The 21769-nt window shown below is 37.4% G+C and overlaps 1 protein-coding gene across 2 annotated transcripts in view; it reads left to right on the top strand.

Annotated features, from left to right (window-relative positions):
• Nucleotides 1–21769, top strand: part of MTMR7 (myotubularin related protein 7) — a 41434-nt gene that overhangs the window by 14704 nt on the left and 4961 nt on the right. Inside the window, exons 4-12 of one of the 2 annotated variants that reach the window (XM_079306724.1) lie at nt 1836–1993; nt 3512–3640; nt 6202–6336; nt 10700–10832; nt 15506–15615; nt 17565–17690; nt 18481–18530; nt 20172–20372; nt 21493–21633. In XM_079306724.1, coding sequence (XP_079162850.1) covers nt 1836–1993; nt 3512–3640; nt 6202–6336; nt 10700–10832; nt 15506–15615; nt 17565–17690; nt 18481–18530; nt 20172–20372; nt 21493–21633 — 1183 coding nt within the window. The remainder of the gene's footprint in view (nt 1–1835; nt 1994–3511; nt 3641–6201; nt 6337–10699; nt 10833–15505; nt 15616–17564; nt 17691–18480; nt 18531–20171; nt 20373–21492; nt 21634–21769) is intronic. The other variant, XM_079306725.1, reaches the window with a different exon arrangement.

Genomic DNA, 21769 nt, shown 5'->3' with positions numbered 1-21769 from the left:
ATACTACATGTTTAATAGCAGGATTGCAGATGTTTATGGCAAAATTACTGAAAGTTTGGGAAAGGTCCTATAAGTACTAGCAAAGATGTGGTAACTGACCTTTAAGGCACCAACTACTAATACTTGAACATTTTTGTTACTACAGATACCATCATGTGATAACACTTATAATGTTGAGGCAGACTTCAGTCATAAATAACCTGGATACATAGGTAGATTTTTAAAGGCTTTTCTTGTGCCTGTGAACAGCAGGTCCATTGGAAAGAAAATCCAGATGCTTCTGACAACCCAGCTGTGAAAACAGGAGCTCAGATTGCTACCAAAAGCTTAGCTTGGATTTATGGATTGGGCTAAAACTTTAGGTAAACAGATGAGAAATAAACTGGACTTCCTAATCTGTGCCATGACAGAAGTTTAAAATTAGAGAATACAGAAGGAGTTTAAACTGTTAGAAAATATGGAAATTCTCTTTTTTCTCCCTACTTAAGACTTCATTGATTTTCAGGATGTTCCTGTCAGAGTTAGCATGAAGTTTTCTGTCTTTCTGTTCATACTTTTGTGTGTGTATGTATACAATCAATTTAATGACATTTTAAAAGGCAAACTTAACTTATATTAGACCTTTAGAAGGCATAATCAAAATAAAAGCAAAGACCTCCTGTAAAAAAGATGGGAGGCTTGTTATTGTTATGGGAGGAATTGTATTTATTATTTTTATAGCTGTAAGTTCAGTACAGAACACAGTGGCATTCTGCTTCATAGATATAGGTTATTAGAAAAGGAGTACAGTGTTTAAATTTGCTGATTGTAGATCAAGTATATCAGTGGAGAACTATGAAATCAGAGGACTTAGTTTGTGATTAACTTCAGTGAAAGTTAAAGATCTATTGATTGGAAAGCTTTAAGGAACTTTGAGCAACAGGATTAAATACACCCTTGTTACATAGCAATAACTAAAGTATCAATGAGAACATTAATTTGAAGTTGTGTGTTGGATAGTTATTCATGTCAGAAACAGCTGGGATTCAATGGCAGTGGTGTCTGGCTGCCATTGGTCACCAGGATTCAGGCATTAAATGCAGATATACTCTAAAAAAAAACCCCAGCACCACCAAACTTTCATATGTGGTACATGGTCAAGGGGAACAGGTGGCATAACTATTTAAACAACTTCTTGGTCATGACAAAATTATTGATTAGCATATGCTTCTTTTATGTTATTTCACATGTGTATGTCAAATGTATTTGCTATTAATTCAAGGACAGAATTTTGCAGTCAAAAAAATGATGATTTAATTTGATCTATTGGATACCTTCCTAATTAAGGATAATTACTGAGATTTTTAATTTTTTGGAAGAATGTGCTGCATAGTCCATTGTTTATATCTTTCTTTTTTCTTTGCCACAGGATAGATGTTACATTAATAAAGGGACTTCTAAACTACCTCTAGATAGCAAATTCTTTTGAAGAGCAAGTGCTTACTCTGGCACTGACTTTAGTTTTCTTTGGATGAAAACATATTGCTGACATTTTGCCTTTGTGCTGGGGAAGATTTTTATAAATCTGCTGAAGACTAGCAGAAAAGTGTATTTTAAGCAGCACTTCTATTAAGGCACATGCATTGCAACATATACAAATAACAGAAGAGCATGTACTTCTAAAGTGTTCTTGACAGTAGATATAAACCAGGATATGTTCTTCTGTAAAGCAAAGTGTACTCTTTGAAAGGAAGCTGCATCAAGGTCCATGCCAGGCTCTGGTTTTGAAGTGTGACTTCAGGATGAGAAATCTGAAGTAATTTACTCTTTCTGTTTCTTTGTTTATTTTTTCCCAGTGAAATATGAAGAGCTGTATTGTTTCTCCTTCAACCCAAAATTAGATAAAGAGGAACGAGAGCAAGGCTGGAAGCTTGTGGACCTCAATGAAGAATATAATCGGATGGGTGTTCCAAACAGCTATTGGCAGATCAGTGATGTAAACAGAGACTATGGAGTGAGTTGATGTGATTTTTCTGTTACAGAGGCTGTCTGTACAATAAATCAGCAGCCTGGATGAGGACCACCTCAATTCTCTGTGCTCACTGCTGTATACACATGTAGGAAAGTGCAGTTCCTCTACTACTTCACACAAAATGGCACACAGAAAGTGAGAGAAATTATTTAACAGATGTGGAAATGAAGTGCAGAAAATACATCCACTGTGTTTTAAATGTTAGAGTTCAGCTGCCTGGGAAGAAGTTTAAATCATACCTAAGGTTATCTGTGTGAATAAGAGTTTCCCTAACGTGTAGGGCTATGTAAAATTGCTACATAGTCATTTTAATAAAAAAAAAAAACTGCTCCAGATAGTGACCTTGGCAATATTTTATCCTCACTGGCTGTTCCCACACTCCTTTAGAAGAATCTGTGACTGACTGTCAGTGTTTTTCACAGTCATCTTACAGGTCATATATCCTCCTCATTCAGTCTTGTAGGATTGAAGAATTTAGAATTTTAATTGATTGTGAGAAATAATAACCAAGACATTTTTGAAGAAAGTTTGTCCAGGCACTCCATTGGTTCTGTTGCTGGAATATATCCATGTTAAGGAAGGACTGTGACATTCTCAGAGAAAACAAATGTGCTGTCAGGGTTTGTTTTCTTCTTGTTAAATCGAGTGGGAAAAAAAAAGTACAACCTCTTTTAAGATAAAGTGTAGGAAAAATGTCATCGTGAATAAAATCCAGCTCACCACAGCAGCAACTGTAACCACAAGCCCTTCCTTTCCTTTCCCTTCTCCTTCATTACATATCTCTTGACTCAGAAAATAATTTCTTCCTGGGCGTCCTTAGTGTTTTTGACCCCAGTCAGAATGCTACAGACAATATCAGGAAAAGGGGGTAAAACCAGGATTCCCTCTGTGGCCTCACTTGTCTTCAGAAGGAATTTGGGGCTTTTTATGCAGGGTCATTGGGTTCCTCTCAGGAGTGGTAGGCATTGTCAGGGCTTTTTGCCTTTTAGTAACCTTATTTCATGTGGCTTAATTTCTTGTCTCCAAGTCCCTATTTTTGTCCTTTTTCATTTATTATCAAATTTTATGAAAAGTTAGGCTCTATTATCCCCTTCCATTATTGTCACCTCCCAGCAGAATGTTCAAGAACTTCTCCCACTCCCATCCTTACTCCCAAATTCTGCTACAGAGGATACTGCAGTTGTAAATACAACCTCACTATATGCAACAATAAAACTTTTCTGGGAGGAATGTGTGTTAAACCTGTCTGTTCTCAAGAAGACATGAATTAACTCTTGGAAATACAGCCCTTCGACCCCTTTGCTTCAGTTTTGCCATCTGTAAGTTAGGATTAATATTTTCCAGCTTCAAAAAAATGTTTTGAGCAAAGTCAGTGATAAGTATACAATAATAACAGATTATTCCCTGAGGTTTGAGTTCTTTGGTATTTTGTTTTTGCTGTGGAAATGACTAATGCTGCTTGTACTTTGTAGACCAAATAAAAAGAGTTTCCTTTCACAGGTCTGTGACTCCTATCCTACAGAAGTCTATGTACCAAAGTCTGCAACTGCACACATCATAGTGGGGAGTTCTAAATTTCGCAGCCGAAGGCGTTTCCCAGCTCTTTCCTACTACTGCAAGGGTAACAATGTAAGTGTGAATTTGTAACTCAAAGTGTTTGCTTATTTTGGCCTTGGTCTCATAATTCTTCCAGTAAGTTTTTCAAGAAAAAGTCAGTGTTTATTTAATTTAAAAATAAAAAATTAGTGTAAGCTGGTTAGGGAGGTTAGTTCACTAATTGACATTTAATGCAGACATTCAAACCCAATTTCATCATCCAGCTAACACAAAAAATATGTGATCTCTGTATCAAAAGAAAGTGGAGTAGTACAAGAGGCCCTGAGACATGGGTGGCAGAGGAGTCAAGGCCAGTAGCAGGCAGCTTAATAGGTGACTGGGAGAACAGAGCAATTTTGGGTCTGGTAGCTTGAGAGCAAGTTGAGTAGGTGTAAAACTATACTTGCATCAGTTAGAGAATCAGGAGCAGATTTTCAAGGAAAGATCTGTGAAGGGACATAGAAAGGATATAAGAGCTACTAAATTTTGGCTGAGCAGTATGTTGTGGTTTTGCTGAAGAGACTCTCCTTGTCTGGAAGAGTGAGGAGTTCTACCTTCCCCTCTCCACAGCAAACATTCTCAGGGCTGACCAAGGAGCTGTTTTACTTGTCTGCAACGATCTGGAAAAAAAATCTGGACCTAGACTATTTGCATTTCTGTTTCTGGCAGCTGAGGTGAGCAAGGAGACCCTTGGACTGAAGGATCCCCCAAACTGGGTGTTTCTACATTTGTGATTCAGCCCCCTGGGGGCTGGTTCAGCTCAGCTGTCAGTACCAGTTAGGAGAATGTGTCCCCTTTGTACTCTCAAAGGACCTGTGTGACTCCTGCTTCAGTCCAGAGTGACATTGACAGGTCTTCCCTACTGTTGGGGGATGGTCAGGACCTTCCAAGAGACTAGTCTGTGGTTACAGGGATTCTGTACCATTTACACACAAGATGGGACATAGATCTGCAGAATGTCACAAGCACAAATCCTAAGCTACAATCTCCATTGAAATCTTGCCTTTACAGCAGCCCTTACCACAGATTTAAGCTTCAGAAGGGAAGAATGAGACATTATTTTTACTCCTTTACCCTACATTTCATCAGAGCATTGCTTCCCTAAAGATCTATGAGTTTTACAATGAAGTGGAGAATAGGAAGATTTAAATAGTAAATACGATTTCTGCATAAATTACATATTATTTCAAACACTTGTTTAAGGTCAAATTTTTCAGAGTTAATCACTTTGCATGCAAATACAGATACCTAGGATTCAAACATGAACATTTCCAAATGCTCAGTAAGAGAAAAGGTCTCAGGGTCAGGTAGATTACAATATATAGTAATTCAGCTTGAATGAGTTTCATGTTTCAGCTTGAATGTTTTCCCTGTTGTGTAGGGCAGGAAGGGGTAATATTTAATAGCAGTTTGGGAAGAGCCTGCATGCAGAGGAGACAGGTACCATTCATTCAGTCTTTCATAGACAGAACTTTCACATAGCTCCTCTGTCCTGACAAATTCAGTGGTTATGTGACACCTCTTATGATAGATCAGAGCCTGGAACTGTCTGTTCAGCTTATGCAATAGCATGTAATAAAGCACTGCAATATGTCCTGATCAAAGACTAAACTCTAAATAACAAGAAACTGTTTGCAAAACCATAATAAAGTATGAACAAGGTCTCACACAATTCTGTGTTTCTCTCTTAGAGACCCATAATTGACTAACTACTAATAGTTCAAAGTTGTGACTGAAAAAACATGTCCTTTCTCACAGTAATAAATAATCTGTAGGACAGTCTGCACAGGTTGTGACCTTCAGTAGGCAGATTCTCCTCATGCTTGTGCTCAGTGCTTAGAGAGTGCACATATTATCCACTTGCCTTCTATAAATCTAGCTGTCCTCTAGCAAAAATAAAAATCTCCCTCCCACACATTCCACATTTTGTTTCTTCTTTCCTGGTTTCACCTGGAAAAGAGGTAATCTTGATGGGTCTGTGGAGAAATTCTCCTGCCTCCTTCAATAGCTCTGCTTAGTACAAGCCTGACAGGAGTCAGGCTGCCTGACCCACTTCTTATGCAATGAGGTCTTTTTCCAAAGGCAGTGCTAAAAATACACAATCATTGGTGATCTGGTTGCATGTTACACATTTTAGTTTCCTGGACTCATGCTGTTTAGTAAAGCAGGCACTGGTGTAGGTTGGGTGTAATCAGTCTTGTACTTGGTGTGAGTGCAAAAGGACTTATTCCTTGTGTTAAATCAATGTTGTCATGATTTCAAGGCTGTACCCATCCTCAAGAAATTACCTTTCAGGAGTTATTCCACATTAGAGAAATATGATACTTGAAATAGCTCTAAAATTTAGATTCATGACTAGACTGGGACCAGTGTATTGCTTTAATGCTTCCTTGCCTTTTTAAAAATAATCTATTTATACATGTAATTAAAAATAATGCATTTATTAACATGTTATTTATTTTACCATTCTACTTCTCTCTGATAATTGTACTTCTATGCAAATATCTAATGATCTGGTTTTGTAAATACTTCTGGATGCAAAATAATTTCTACTTTGTGTTAGGTTTTTCGTTTGTTTGTCTGCTTTTCTGCAGGCCTCCATATGTAGAAGCAGCCAGCCTTTATCTGGCTTTAGTGCTCGATGCCTTGAGGATGAACAGATGCTCCAGGCCATTAGAAAAGCCAATCCAGGAAGTGATTTCATATATGTTGTTGACACTCGGCCCAAAGTAAGTACATTAAATTTCTTGCACATAGCAAGACAGAGTGTGGGCTGAATACATTAGGGAAGATACACAACCTAAGTGACTGACCAAGTCACTTCTGATCTTAGCTGCACCTGTGTAACTCCACAGGCACATGAGGATTTATCAGGGAACCTTAACTAGGAACCTTGACCTCATTTTTATCTCTGGGAGAATTTTCTCCTTTACACTGAACCTTTCCCTTTCCTTGTTCTTAGCAAAATGTCATGATACAGAAAAGTAAATTATGTGTAATTGTAACTGTTTGCACACACAAAGGATCTATCAGGTAAGTATATTTTTGAAGAGACTGGCAAAAAACAACTCCCATCATAGGAGGTATTTACAGTTGTGTGTAATGTATACCTCTGCCTGCTTATACTGTAATTTTCCATGCTTGATTTCTCCTGGAAATGAGAAAATTCCAATGACCTGTGCACAAGGTTAGGAAAGACAAGTTACTGAGATCACAGGAATGAAAGAGACCTTTAAATATCTCCAGCACTTTGGTGGTTTTGAGACACAATCTGAAATATGATAAATAGTGACATCAGATGCCATATTTCTAACATTAAAAACCTCGGCCAAGATAAAAACTTTACAAAAAAAATTGCTATGGAGAAATAGAGAAACTCAATAATGATCCAGAAGTGTTTGGAAACTAAAAAACCATATCCAAATTGTCATGCCAGCAAACAGCTCAGTATCTGGAGGCAAGAGTAGGGGTATGTTCTCTCTTATATTATCAGCAGCTTTCCTCTTGAAGTTACCAAAGCCTCTGAAGAAAAGGAACTAAAAAGGCAAATCTTCACAAAATCCCTTGTAGGTATAGGATCAGCTTACCTGTGGTCCTGAAGAAAATGAATTGGGATGAGCACCAGGAAAGGATGGATATCATTGTGTTCAGGAAGGGCATTTGACTTGAAGTACAGGCCTAGTTACCTAAATAATGCTTGTTTAACAGTTTTTTTATGTGTAGTAATTGTTATGGCTTATTTCCTGACTGATGGTATTGGTATTCTTTGACTGCCTTGAATAGGAATTTTTGCTAATGACTTACTGACTTGGTGATAAACAATATTTACAGGAAGGAGCTGTCCTTTGAGTTTTTCTGGTAAATTACTTAGAGACACCTTCTGTGTGCACTGAAAAAAGCCCATACTTTGTGGAGGTGTGAAGAAACTGAATTAGGCTCACTTAGCCATGAATGCCATATTTCCAGCAATGCTGGCTTCTTCAGAAACCAATCAGAAGATGATGACTGCTTGTTTTCACTTAGCTGTTCTGTAAAAAAAAAGGGTTTGGTGTAAATCAATTTGTATACCAGATTCCTACTTCTCTCTATGCAGCAAAAATAGACAGATCTACAAAGCTCCTGTGATCCCAGATGCCAAATGCAGCCTTGTTACAATTTTGTACTTGATAATGCATTTATAAATGCAGAGCATATAGCAATGGATAGGTATTGGTGGAAGCAGTTCCTGGGATTCGTCAGGGAACCTTTAACAAATGTAAAGATAAGATATCAAGTCTGGTGGAAGGCTTCCCATTCCCATAGGTGGCTAAAAAACTATTTGCCTCGTTTCTCATAAGCACCAGTTTCTTGCAAAGATCACGAGTGTTGATGGATCCTTCAATTCAACATTACCAAGGGCTCTTCCCTCATTGCACTTGATAATTTTCAAAACAAAAGATTTGTCTGTGGAATAAAGCTTTGTTTCCAATTCATTTGGATATATAAATATGACCAAATGCAGCTTTATTTAAGCCACTGTCATTCCTCTATGTGATCACAGAAGAAGCTGATGAAGACTTACTGTTTATGAGTAAAACACATTAGTTCTATAATCTTTATAACAAGACTTGACTTGGTTATCCTCCCAGGAAATCTTGCAAGTCTTTACTTTTTCAGGCTGTATCCTCTATATTCACTGAGATCAATCAGGGACATGCATAATTTAGATAGCTTTGCAAGAACTACTTTAGGATCAACAGATGGAATTTTGGTAGATGATGTGGAAAACTTGTTAGTAAATATTGTGGCAGCTGCAAAGTTTGGCAACTGACAGTATTTAAAATAAATGAGTGTCAGAAAGCTTTGCAAATTCAACCTTATATTTATTTACTTTCAAAGAGTGCTATTCCAGATTGTCCTTCAAGAAAGGGTATTTGTGACAAAATTGCTCTGCTGCAGGAACAGTTAATGGTGTTTACATGCTGAGTAACACATTTATGTTATGTGTTAGTTAGAAGATAGATATTATTCACTTAGGGTTTCAGGGGACTGTGGTGGCTGAGACTCATGTGTACAGATCTTTCTTCTACTGCAGAGAGAGACTGCCTCATTTTGTTTATACAAGAGCACTGATGTCAACTTCAAAAGAGAAAGATTAGGATTCAGCAGATAATTTGTATCTTTGTTGCAAGTCACACAGAGGACTCTGTCCTTAACTGACATGCCGTTCACAGGCTGTATAATTTTTTTATTGTCCATTGATAATCAAAACATCAGCAGTTTTTATCAACTGCTGGTTGATAGACAAGAATGGGGTTTTTGTTTGTGCTCTTTCCTGAATTGCATACTACAAGTTAAAATAAATTTTGCCCAAGATTTGTATAAATCAAAAATGTTGGCGTTGTGCCCAGGTTCCTATCCAGAGTGTAGTTCCTTCTGTTGTGACATGAAATTTGTGCAATGTTTCAATTCCTAATGGTGGTCCACATATGTATCTGTTTAGCTCTGTCCTTTGAAAGTTAAGGTTTGATCCTTGGAAACCTATTTTGACATGTAATGTTAAAAAGCTGGGCTTGTTCATCTTGGTTGGAGGGAAGATGGCATCAGACAATCAGTCTCCAGTTGTGTGTATTGGCTCCAAATTAAAATTGAATATTAGGAGTATGTCTGTTTGGGGTGGAAGAGGTCAGAAAAGGAGACATTCTTGTATGTCCCATGATGCCACTAGCTAAGCACTAAAATATATTGTTGTGAGTTTCAGATGGGACCACAGAAGCAGTGAATCAATAGTACTGCCTGCACTACTGGGAAATAAACTGGAGATGGAGTCATCTGCATAGTCTCTTGTCCCCTAGGCAATAACTGAGAGACCTTTTTTTTTTACTTTTTCATGAGTATTGGCTCTCACTGAAATGAAGATGAGTCACTTTTTGTCCAGTTGGTGCCTTATGAAGTCTATATCCTTTATTATTTATTTCTTAAATCTCTCCTGTGCAGAAGATGTTAGTTGTGCTTGGAGGCACAGAGGTTCTGCCACTTGAGCTGCTTTGTCAGTCTCAGAACCTTCATATTTCTTGGGAAGTTTGAAGTTCCCCCAGCCCTACAGCATGAATTTCACATAAAAGCATGGACTTTATGCAAAATGATGATTTCTTTCCATTGCACAGTGAGATTTTGCTGTAGGAAATTTAGAAAAAAAAATGTAGATAGGTTCTTAGTAAAAGAAAAAGTAAACGTAATTACTTAATTTTTATCAGCTCTAGTTTTCAGCCCAAAGATCAAATTTTGGAATAAGGACCTTGGCAGATAGATTTCCTTCCCACCCAAGGGTTCCAAAAGGTGGGGAAATAAACATTAACCCCACCCTTAATTTTATGCTTGGGTAAACGGAGCTAAAGAAACATTTAGTAACTTTCCCATGCCAGGAAGCAAGTAACAGATTCTAAGACAAAACTTCAACTACCAGCTGAAAGTGTATTTGCTGAAGTACAGCAACTCCTTTGATAGCAGTGCTTGCATATGAAAAATATTTGTGGTAATGTTGTCAATTCAAATATTTTGTAGTCTTACATAACAAGAGCCAAGTTACTGTAAAATTATTAAAAAATCCTCCGGCTCCCTCTTCATTATTGCAAGCCTCAAAGAAGTAAACTGTATCAGTTTTTGGATGATTTGAGCAGTAAAATAAACTTGGATACCACTAGTGTGCTATGAACTGGTGGCATGGCAGATGAGACACTGCCACCTCCTGGGTACCTTCTGCTAGCAAAAATAATGCTGATCCAATATAAAATCAAAACAGCACTTTACAGTTAAAACCTTCATGCTCTTGCAGAGGAATCCTGCCTAAGCTGTGGGGGTTTTGTGTTTAACCTCACTCATGAAGTTTCACCCAAAGTGTGTGAAATAGGGTTATCAGAGACTCAGCAACCCAGCACCCTGCAATAAGGTGTAAACAGATCCCCAATTCACAGCCCCTTGTGTTGACACTGTGACAAATGCTTCCTATTTGTGCCTGGCTTAGACCCCTCTGATTTATTGCTGTAGACCACAAATTCTGTTTTGAAAAGATTTTGCTACTGGTTTTCATCCAATTTTCCTGATGTTTTCCAGCTCAATGCAATGGCAAACAGAGCAGCGGGGAAGGGATATGAAAATGAAGACAACTACTCCAACATCAAGTTTCAATTCATAGGCATTGAGAACATCCATGTTATGAGAAATAGTCTGCAGAAAATGCTTGAAGGTAATATTCCTCTTCATTGGAAACTAGAAGAAAGAATTGATTCCTCTGTCAAAGAAATCAGAATAAGTGCTCTGAAATCAGCAGCAGTGAAAAAGAGTATGGAAAGTAATTTTTTACCTGTTGCAGCTGCATACAGCTGCCTGCTGGTTAATGGGACTTGTGCAATGGAGGATCATGGCAAATACTGATTGGTGATTTCTTAATTGTGAAAACACCCTGTTTCCTGGCTGAAATCCAGATATTATTTACTTTAATGATAAAGTTAATTTTAATTCAGTGCATCTTACTGCTACTGTGTCTTTCTTTGAAATTTACATTTTGATGGTAAAATGAAAAAAAATCCCTTATAGCTGCCTTTGAAACTAGTGGAAAATAGAGATTGATTTTTTTAAAGCTCAGAAAAACTGTGGTTTGATTTTTGTATAAGGTTGTAATGCATTTTAGACTGTGAATTTTAATAGAAATGTATTCATGCCAGGTATAGAACATACAATATCAGATCTATTAATGAAATTCATGGTCAAAGGGTGTAACAACTCATCACCTTCAATATCCCATGGAAATTAATAACAATTGCCTTATAAATACTTAGCAGTATATAAACCAGCAAAGCTGTTCTTTCATATTTGCAGTATATAACTGTTTAGAGTAATTTGGGAAAAAGAACCAATGATAAATTAGCCAACCTTGATCCTGAATTGGTTGTTGATTTTTAACAAGCAAATAGGAAACAGTGTTCACTCCACCTTGTCTCTGTATTTACTTCATTGACACCAACAACAACTTCCATCACCTCCCAGACCAGCTTCATCTATCTTATTCTTGACTTGATGCTCTGCCCATGCTCTTTTACTCTTCATCTGCCTCCCACTGAGTGCATACAAATGTAAATTTAAAATCTAAGAAGGGCTTAAATTTTCCATGACAGGGAAGCCATGCTCTATTTCCAAATGAGAGCATTTTATGGAAACCAGCATTAAAGTGTGATGCAGGTAAAGCATGACCTCTCCTCATGGGAATTTTCTTGGTCTAAGGGTCTCAGGTGGGAAAACATTTTTTTTGTTTAGCCAGGAGAGAGCTGGGTGAGTAAACAGGTCCCTTTATTTGTTCAACTCAAGACTATCAAAGTTAAAATAATAAACAACCAGTTTTTGAGCCAAAAGCTCATGAGACTGGCCCATGGCTCAAATTTGCCTGTAACAAGGTAATTTCTGATGTATTTAACCCTTCAAGCTGCTTGAAGGGCACAAATTCTTAGTCATAAGAATTTTGGTTTAACCATATGGTTAAAATATCTGCTTTTTTCCTGGGTTTTATATTTGCTGTGTTGAAATCTCTCATGTAGCAACTTGACTGATAAGATTAGAAATCAGAGAAGTTAAGGACTTTTGAAAAATAAATCCTGTGACTTTTAGTGTACTAGGGCTTTCCTTATGTAAGCTGCTATGTAGTTTTTATCTTTTTCCATTTGTATGTGTCCTTAATCTGCTTTCTGGTGACCTTTACCTTACAATGAGACCTAGAATCAAAAAGGCTGCCAAGGATCATGATAACACACATTAAATATGGCTTTAGATTTTCATTAATGAACACATCAATGATATATCAATAATTATAAATTACTGAAGCATTATTAATATTAATATTAAAATATAATTAAAAGACTGTATAAATAAGATAGCAATATCACTGTATCTATGTGAATCTTAAGTAAAACTTCACACTATTCTATAAAATTTACAGAATGGGTCTGCTGCTCATAATCTGTTGTAAGATTTTATAAGGGGCATAAAAACCTCTGAAAAGACAAATGAGGCTGATTAAAACTGATTTTAATTTAATGTGAGCTGTGTTGTTGCTTGGAAGTGTACAGCATGAGAAAATGACATCAAGATATAGTTGGCTAGATGTGTTGGTGAAATGCAAGGCCAGTTTCATTCAATTAACTGGTCCTAAGCAGAAGTGTAGAGCAAAGGACCTTCACATGCCAGACTGCAGATTATTTTCAAGATGCAATTTTAAATAACTTTTAATGCTGAGAAAATATGAAAAAAAAATATTATTCGGTTTTCTATTAGACAATGCACTTATATTAAGAATGTATTAATTTCAATGATATTTGGTGGGGTGGAAAAAGCTGAGTAAATTAATTTATATTTATAAAAATACTATTTTTTTAATTTGAGTAGGTAAAAAGAATTGGTTTCAGCTTTGTGATTTTACTGACTTTCATTCAAGCCAATTTATCTTATTTTACCCTGGCATAATGTTAATTTTTGGCAAATTATACCAGCATTATAAAATGATTAAATTTTTTCGAATTTTCAGAATATGCAAAAAATGTTAAGATTTAACTGTACTGTGGAAGTAAAATGCATTTCAACATGATTTCCTTTCAGAGAAAAAAAAATTTCTTCTAGTGCCTTTCATATAGTATGGATTTTAATTTTTCTCCATTTGTACATGGATCTACATGAAGAACCTTGAGATAATTTTGATCCTGTGCACAAACCTCCTTGAAATAACGTTTAATGTTAGAAGGACACTACACAGGGACTTTTCTTGATAAAGATCCAAGGTCTGCCTGAGGCTGCTGTTTGGCATTTGGGATGGGGTGGGCTGTGCTGCACATCCAGGGGCCAGCTGAGACCTGACTCCCGTGTGTTGTGCACCGAGGTGATGGCCCCACATGCTCCCTGTCTGTATTTAAACAGCAAATATGAGCTTCTCCTCCCCTCATTCCAGGAGCAGCACTTGCTGATGTAGGAGCAGCCCTCTGATCCTTGGACTTCTGTGACAGATCAGCCAGAAAGAAAACCTGTAGGGTTGGCCCACAGCAACTATTCCTTCCTCTACTTATTCCTTCCTTTGTCCTGCCAGAAATGGGGGAACTAGTCCAGCACACCCTCTGGTACCTCTGCTGGTGGAAGAGGCAGTTTCCAACATGTGCCCTGTTTCTTCCTCCCATCCTGGGACATGGGCACATTGCTGGAATTTTCAGAGCACTGCCTGTTGGCTCTTGATTTTCCTGTGCATACACTCTGCATGAAGCAGGCCATATTTCTCAAAGATTTTGGTACCTTTTCTGCTGAGATGGAAATGCCTTTTCCCTTTAGGATAATCCTCATAATTGAGTTCATAATTGGACTCAATATTAAGGTCCAGATCAGTTGCCAAAGTCATGTGAAATATACAGTGTATGCATTTAGGACAGTATGAACTTTGCTCAGTGAAGTGGTCAGTAAATATTGACTCCAATTTGGGAGTGGGAATGAGCAAAGCACTGTTTCAGCCTTACCTTGGGCTTTTGTAAACAGAAACAGCAGCTTCAGCCAGAATTCAGCCACTAATTGGTCATGCTTCCATCTGCACAGGAACATTAATCATGTGAAAAGCTGTTTGCTTTCAGTGCTGCTATCTCTGCATCTTTATAAATATCCTCCAAAAAATTACTTTTAAAATAACCATCTGGAAAGGGCCTTACATATAAACACTGCAGGATTTTGTACGGACACATTAGGCTGTTTTACTTCTGAACTAAATGGAGTTAGAACAGTCAGATAGTTCAGATATGGTATAAACTCTATCTTAGGCTTGTAAAATTAAATTTAAATTACACTGAAGGAACATAAAGCTATGCCAGGGGCCATAATAGCCATAAATAACTGAGTCTTTTAAGATTTCCAGACCACGAGAGACTTCTAAGACATTAGTAATTGACAGATCATACATTAACTCAGTAACAGACATGATGTTTTTCACTATACTCTGAAAGTTAATTTCACTGGCCAATATCTTTTGTCTTTAAAAGACAGCATAACTCTACATGGATCAAAATAAAGATGTAGTCTATTTATGTGGTGAATTTAGCATCCCACTGTTGAAAATAGATTGCACCAAATTTTACTGAGTTTTTGTTCTGCTAGATTGAGGTACCTTAGATTCTGATTGCTTTCTTTCTTCTGATGCCACAAATTCTTTATTATTAAAAAAAATAGATTCTTGGACACAGCAGGATAGAAGTTTGGAGTGAAAACGGAGCAATTATTACTTTTTTCTTCAAATGTGGCTTAGGGTTTGGAAAACTTTCAGGAAAATATTTTCCTTGATGGATTACATCTTGTCCTCACCATCAGAATACTTCTTGACTCCAAGTGAAGCTTTAATAAGGTTTAATTCAGGGATGGAGAACTGTGGAGTGAACCTCTTTAACTCAACTACCATCATCTGTAGTGATGCTGGGAGTAGTAGGCAATGGCACCATTTAGGTGTCTGTCTGCCAGTCCAACAGCAGAAATCAAATGCTTTCTGTTTCTGAGCCCTCATCATTTAACACATGAGCTCCTCCTAAGGGTTTGAAAACTTTACTCCCAACACAATCTTGGAAAACTCATGTTTCACAGAAGGAGGGATTTGTATTTGTTTGTAATGGGCTTTATGACAGCTTCTCTTTTTAAATTAAAGCAACACATTGGTGAAATTTGACCCAGCCCTGTTTCTCAAATGTATGTGTTTCTCAAAGGTTAAGTTTGACAGTGATGTAGACTTTCTTTTCAAAAGATGCATGCTTTGCACAGCAGATATCTGAAGAAGAGACAACTCCAAGGCTGAACAGCCAATGGAGCTTAAGAGACTCTAATTACTGTACATTTAAAATGTATCTTATTTTGCAGTTTGTGAGCTGAAATCACCTTCAATGAGCGACTTTCTGTGGGGCCTAGAAAATTCTGGCTGGCTGAAGCACATCAAAGCCATTATGGATGCTGGCATTTTTATTGCAAAGGTAAAGTGTGTGAAATGAGAACAAAGTATGGAGTAACCAGATACAGAAAATGAGAACCAAATTCCCTCCCTGTGGGTGACTTCTGTTATCTCTTCAGTAATACTGTACCTGAAAAAAGCCCATCTTGCAATGCTTTGTGTATGGGGAGAGACGATTCTTAGCTGCTGTTGTGTTGATGTGTTCCTAAAATAGTAAAAAAAAGCTTGTGTTCTTTTGTACTGTAGCCTCTACTAGCCTGTGTGTTGTTATGTCAGAGATTTGAATGTCCTTACTTTACTCCCCAACAGTGATTGTTACTGTTCCTTTCCCTATTTGCTCTGCCTCCTCCACTGGTTTCTGGGCATTTTTCTTTGTGGAAGTGGTAGTGGTAACACATATGTATAGCTATATATATAATATATAAGACATTATACTATGCACAATATATAGCTACTGTGAGTTATCAGGCAACCAACCAAATTCACCTCTTGAACCAGCTCCTGTGTGTATTCTGGCAGCTTCTACTTTTATATACTTCAGAACACTTCCAAAAACCAGTTTTTGTTTTAGTAAGAAATTATTTCCCCTACTCCCCCCACAAAGTAATGTAGACATTTGTATTCTGCCAGCTGTAGCTTTAATTTTGTTACCTCCTGCCTTGCACTCTGCCTTTTACTGCTTCAATTCTTATTTCTGAGATTCTTATTGGCCATTTTATTCACCTGACCTACTGCACACAACTATACAGATAAAACTGCATGGGTTTCCCTCCTCACTTACTGCTTGTTTCTCTTGGATTGCTTCTCATTAGGCAATTGTAGTTTCTTACCTGCACTGTTATAAATACATGTATTATTACTCCCAGCCCTACTACTTTGAATTAGCTCATAGAAATAAGGTCATTTACATTAGTATTGCCAGTTTTTCCCCAGTGGCTAGTCTTATTATCCTTTGTGCATATGCTTGCTAGCCTAGTGCCTTCTCAAACATGTAATTTAACCCATTATTACTTGTACAGTTCTCAGTTCTCAATTCTTGGTCTTCTGCCCACAATGTTCTATTTTGGTAGAATTTACTTGTCTCTTGAGATAAACATAGATAATTTATTATTATTCCTCATTCCCTATTAAGCCCAAATTTAACCTAAATGTGGTTTATTTTTTTTCTAACAGTATTTTCCCTAACCTACTTTATTTTCTACTTCCTAAATTTAATTCTCTTTAGAAATGACAAAGGCCAAAACCCTTAGAATTAAAAAAACAACCGCCAATCCTCACGTTCTATAAATAATACAACATCAGACTCTGGAGATCTCAGTACAATTTCTTCTTTATGTGTTTATGTATAAAATGGATTCCTCTCTCCCTGGTTATTACATTAAAGATATTGATAAAAATCTTGCTTTTTAGATGTGGATGTTTCCCACTACCACAGACTTCCCCACAAGCCTTTTTAGCATGTCATCAGTGCAATGCAATGTGCAGCAATAATGTCCAGTCTACTGATGGCATTGGGAGCAGACATTGCCCTTAATGACATTACCACCAAGATGAAAAATTAAGAGCCATATTGCAAGTATGGCTATTCTTTTACTGGCATGTAAGCTCCAAGAGATGTATTGGAGCATCTGAATCTGTTGTAGGTGGTTGTCTGCTCTGACAGATTGATGTATTTTAACTGGAAGGAATCCCACATTTTCCTGTAGTGGAGATTAAACAGGTAATTCTCACCCACCATATTGCATGGCCTGGGGTGAATTAAAGCTTTTCAAACTAGAGGACTAACACTGATTTTCAAACGAGATGAGTAACACTGAACTTTATTTAAGAACTCTGTGGTAGAGTAAAAAATGAATGAGCTTTCCCAGTTCCCAAATCATTACTCTCTATATGGCTCTTGTTTCACTGTTTCTCTCTTACCATTGTCTTTCTCCCTGCTTGTGAACTTTCTGACTTTTTCTGTATCCTTAGGCTGTGGCTGAGGAAGGTGTGAGTGTGCTTGTTCACTGCTCTGATGGCTGGGATAGGACAGCCCAGGTTTGCTCTGTAGCAAGCCTTCTATTGGATCCGTATTACAGAACTATGAAGGGATTCATGGTAAGCGGGTTCTTTCATAGAGCGAATGAAGTAGTATGGCATCACTTAAGATGCATATCTTTGTTTTTATTAGGAAATAAGCTGTCCTTAAATATACCCTTGTTATATTTTGTTTTTTAAGTTGGAAGGAAGGATTCTATATATTCATATAGAAGTCTCCCAGTTTTTCTATGAAATGTTATTCAAGTTGGGGGTCAGTTGGCCATCTATTTAATTTATTTTTTTCCCCTAACTTTGACGAAGAAACTTTCTTACAGTCCAAAGAGCTTTTGTGCAAGCAAGAATTTGCATTCATTTGCAGTGAACATTTTGAGTGTCAGAAGTGTGTCTTTTCTAGACATTCGATTGCAGTGAGCAGCTATATTGGAAAATCTAGCTGGAAATGACCTGGTATAAAACAGGTCAATCAGCATTGGTAAAGCATCTAGAAGTGGTTATCAAGTTACTGGTCACATGTTCAAAAAACATTTGAGACATTTATAAGTTCTATTTTAGAAAGCAATGAAACAAGATATTTGAAGTTGTGCTGAAATACTGGCACCCTCTCTGCATCTGTGAGGTGCTGCTTCCCTGAGCTGGCAAGCAGTGCTCATCACTCTTTATTTTTCTGCTAATTCTGAAAATTATTTAGGATTCTAATATTGCTTGCTCACATCGTTCTTGCTTGCCACTTTTCTGCTTATTCTAAGAATTAACAGGGATTCCAACACTGCTTGTTAACACCATCCTTCTGCCTGCTACAACATGTCAGCTCCACTCCACAACATTGAATGCAATATTCTCATTTTAGGTGCTAATTGAAAAAGACTGGGTTTCCTTTGGTCACAAATTTAACCACAGGTAAGGCAGTGCAAAGGTTTTCCTCTCTCGGTATGCATATATTTATGTAGTCTGTATCTGCTGCTATTCCAGTTCTACTTCGTTGCTGCTTCTCAAAACATAGCAGCAGAATGCCCCAGGAAACTGCCATACCCTTTTTTCCAACTATATAATTTGGCTGCCTGGAAAAGTCAGAGTGAAGTATTTCTATATATGCACCCCAAGACTACTAAGGGGAATCCTGCCTGCTGGTCTTGCAGTTGCTATGAGCATTGAGACGTCCATGTGAGTAGTGTGTAATTGGCATGCAAAATCCCTTCAGATTCCAGCAGATCTAGTAGTGCCAAGGTCCCCCACATAAGTTCATTCAAAGGGACTTCTACACCTTCCAAAGCAATACTTAATCTTAGGCAAGTCTGTGAGTTATCTATTACATAAAATATAATTTTTCCTGTTACACTCTGTTCTAAAAAACCCAATAAGATCTGCTCAGACATGTCAGGCAAAGTGGAAAGTCATTTATTAGTTAGACGAGTTATTTTGAACATCGATCAAATGTAAATTCTATGATGCAATGAAAATGTTTGAAGATAATATATTTAAAAAACATGGATACATTTTTACATTTTCTTTCATGACTTTTATTTTCTGTAAAAATTAAAAATGCAATTTTCATATTGGGTGTTAATTACATTACATTGCTTGATTTGAATATAAATTTGTTATAGCTTAAAAAAAACAACAAAACTCAGAAAATCTGAGCATCTTCACAGAACCTGTGAAATTCCAGTAGGAATTTAATGTGATACTGTCAGTTGTTTATCAGTGGTAAAAGGTATCATGAAATGTAATAACCACTGACAGCTTTGGTTTCCTATGCCATATTGCTGTATTTTCTTTGATCGTAATGCAAGTTTCAATTTTGGATGTTTATGAAATTCTACTCTGTTAGCATGTGTACATATAAATGCACATACATCCCCCACCCTCCCCCAAGCAGAATAATTGCTTGAAAATGCTCCTTCTTATTCTGGAGACAAAATACTTGCAAAATACATTTACTTCTATGTGGTTTTTTTTATTTTCAGGCTCCTTTTCTTCATTGCAAGTGGTTCCAAGAGGCACTTTTATACACAGAAACTTTCATGTTCACTTGATAGTCATAGTAGCATGTGAACATTTCCCCCTTCCTAGAAATTTCACCAAGAGAGGGCACCTTTAACCTGTTTTCTGCTGAGGTTATAATGTAGCTTTCCTGCTCAGTTTTCTGGTTTGGGGAATAATCTAATATTAAGAGACCATCTTAAGACACACTTTTGTCTTTAAGTCATTGCATCCATTCTTCTGATAATATATATTACTGGGGTACTATTTAGGCCAATAGCATTAAAACATGGCTATGCAGCAGCCAGATTTTTGTAGCTGTAATGTAACAAGACACCCAATAAAAGAGGCTTTTTTGTTTGTAATTCTGCCTCCCTTCTACCTCATTATTCTTGCATCATTTTTGTAAGTAAAAACATAGTAGTAGCTGAGGTTTTAGAAATGAATGCCTAGGATGTAACTTGCACACTAAAAGTGAGAGGTTTATTTTCCTAAGAGTTAATTGAGTTTTCTTACAGGAATTCAGGTTATAATTGGTTGTATCTTGTCTTGTTTCAGGTATGGCAATTTAGATGGAGATCCAAAGGAAATATCGCCCGTTATTGACCAATTCATTGAATGTGTTTGGCAGTTAATGGAACAGTTTCCTTGTGCCTTTGAATTCAATGAAAGATTCCTCATCCACATACAGCATCACATCTATTCTTGCCAGTTTGGGAATTTCCTGTGTAACAGCCAGAAGGAGAGAAGAGAGCTGAAGTATGAAAATATTTTCTTTAGTAGCATATTTAGTCATAGAAGTGTATTGAGCAGTCAGATATTCTCCAGTTTGCATGTATGTGTTTCATAAGGCACAGGGTGCCTGTTGTCTTCTGGCAATGCAGATTAATACCAAAAAGAGTTGATCCTCTGCAGTGTAGCTTTGCTGGGAGCATAATCCACGGTGCACATGACAGGGATTAGTGAAAATTAACAAGAGCATTACGCCTTCAGCCATGTGGGCCTGCCTTTACTGCAGCCCTGACAAAATACAAGGCAAGCTGACCCTGTAACTCCAGTATAAAATTGTAGTAACTCTAGTTAAGTTCTCCATTTGAGAGTTACTGCTGCTCTGTGTTTCAACCTGTCTTTGGATTTGGACATTTTAGTCCTGGTCTCTTAGGTACTTCCTTATGAACAGCCTCTTTGTCAGGTAGCCTTCCCTAGGACTGAGACAGCAGACTGTCCTTCTGCTGTCTGGCCCCAAAGCAATTATGAATTAATCTACCTGCCCTGAGGCCCAAATAAAGACAGCATCATCATTCCTGGCAGTGCTCATGTTTGCATCTGTTTCCCAGTGCCCTGGGTCCTCGACACATGATGATATCCATTGCTTTTCTCAAGCAGCCTGGTCATGTCAGCAGTGGCAATGAGAGGAAGGTGCTGGTTACTGCACAGCTGGCTGCTGCCATTTGGTCCCTTTCACTGCTCAAATGCAGAGAAGCCACAGTGCATTTAAAATCAAAACCTTCACAGATCACCACATCCCAAGACCTAACTGTGTAAGAAATTGCAGCTCAGTGGATAGCAGTGCTTTTAAATGTGAGGGTCCCTTTGGTGCAGAGATCAGTCCAAAAGCTCATTTTATGGAAATGATTCTCTCCACCTACTCTCTCTAGCTGTTTTTCTTTACGGGAAATGGATCAGATTTTGCTTTTAGTGACCAGCAAGGGAATATGGGTTTCTGTTTCTCTGTGCTTGTAATTCAAGTCTAATTCTATTAAGGAAGCTGATTATAAACTGGAAGTACGGAGGACAAGAATACTGCATCTAAGCTTTAGCTATCCCTGAATTGTAATAAGTGGTTAAATATATTTTTATTTAATGTATTGTTTTTCAGAATCAAAGAACGAACATATTCATTGTGGGCTCACCTGTGGAAAAATCGTGCCGATTACCTGAATCCTTTATACAGGTCAGACCACAGCCAAACCCAAGGGACCCTGCACCCACAGATAGCTCCATGCAACTTCTTGTACAAGTAGGTAGCATCACTTGCTGCTGGGACTTGTAGTATGGGTTAGTACAGAACAGAATGCCTTTGTACTGTATATAAGTATTTCTTGTTCTATAAGGCTTTTTATAGAGAGAAAATTTAGTTTCAGATGCAGTATGTT

Source organism: Erithacus rubecula, assembly GCF_903797595.1.
Source record: "Erithacus rubecula genome assembly, chromosome: 5".
Classification (NCBI taxonomy): Eukaryota; Metazoa; Chordata; class Aves; order Passeriformes; family Muscicapidae; genus Erithacus; species Erithacus rubecula.
Note: the sequence above shows the minus strand (reverse complement) of the source record. Positions and strands in the feature narration are given on the sequence as shown.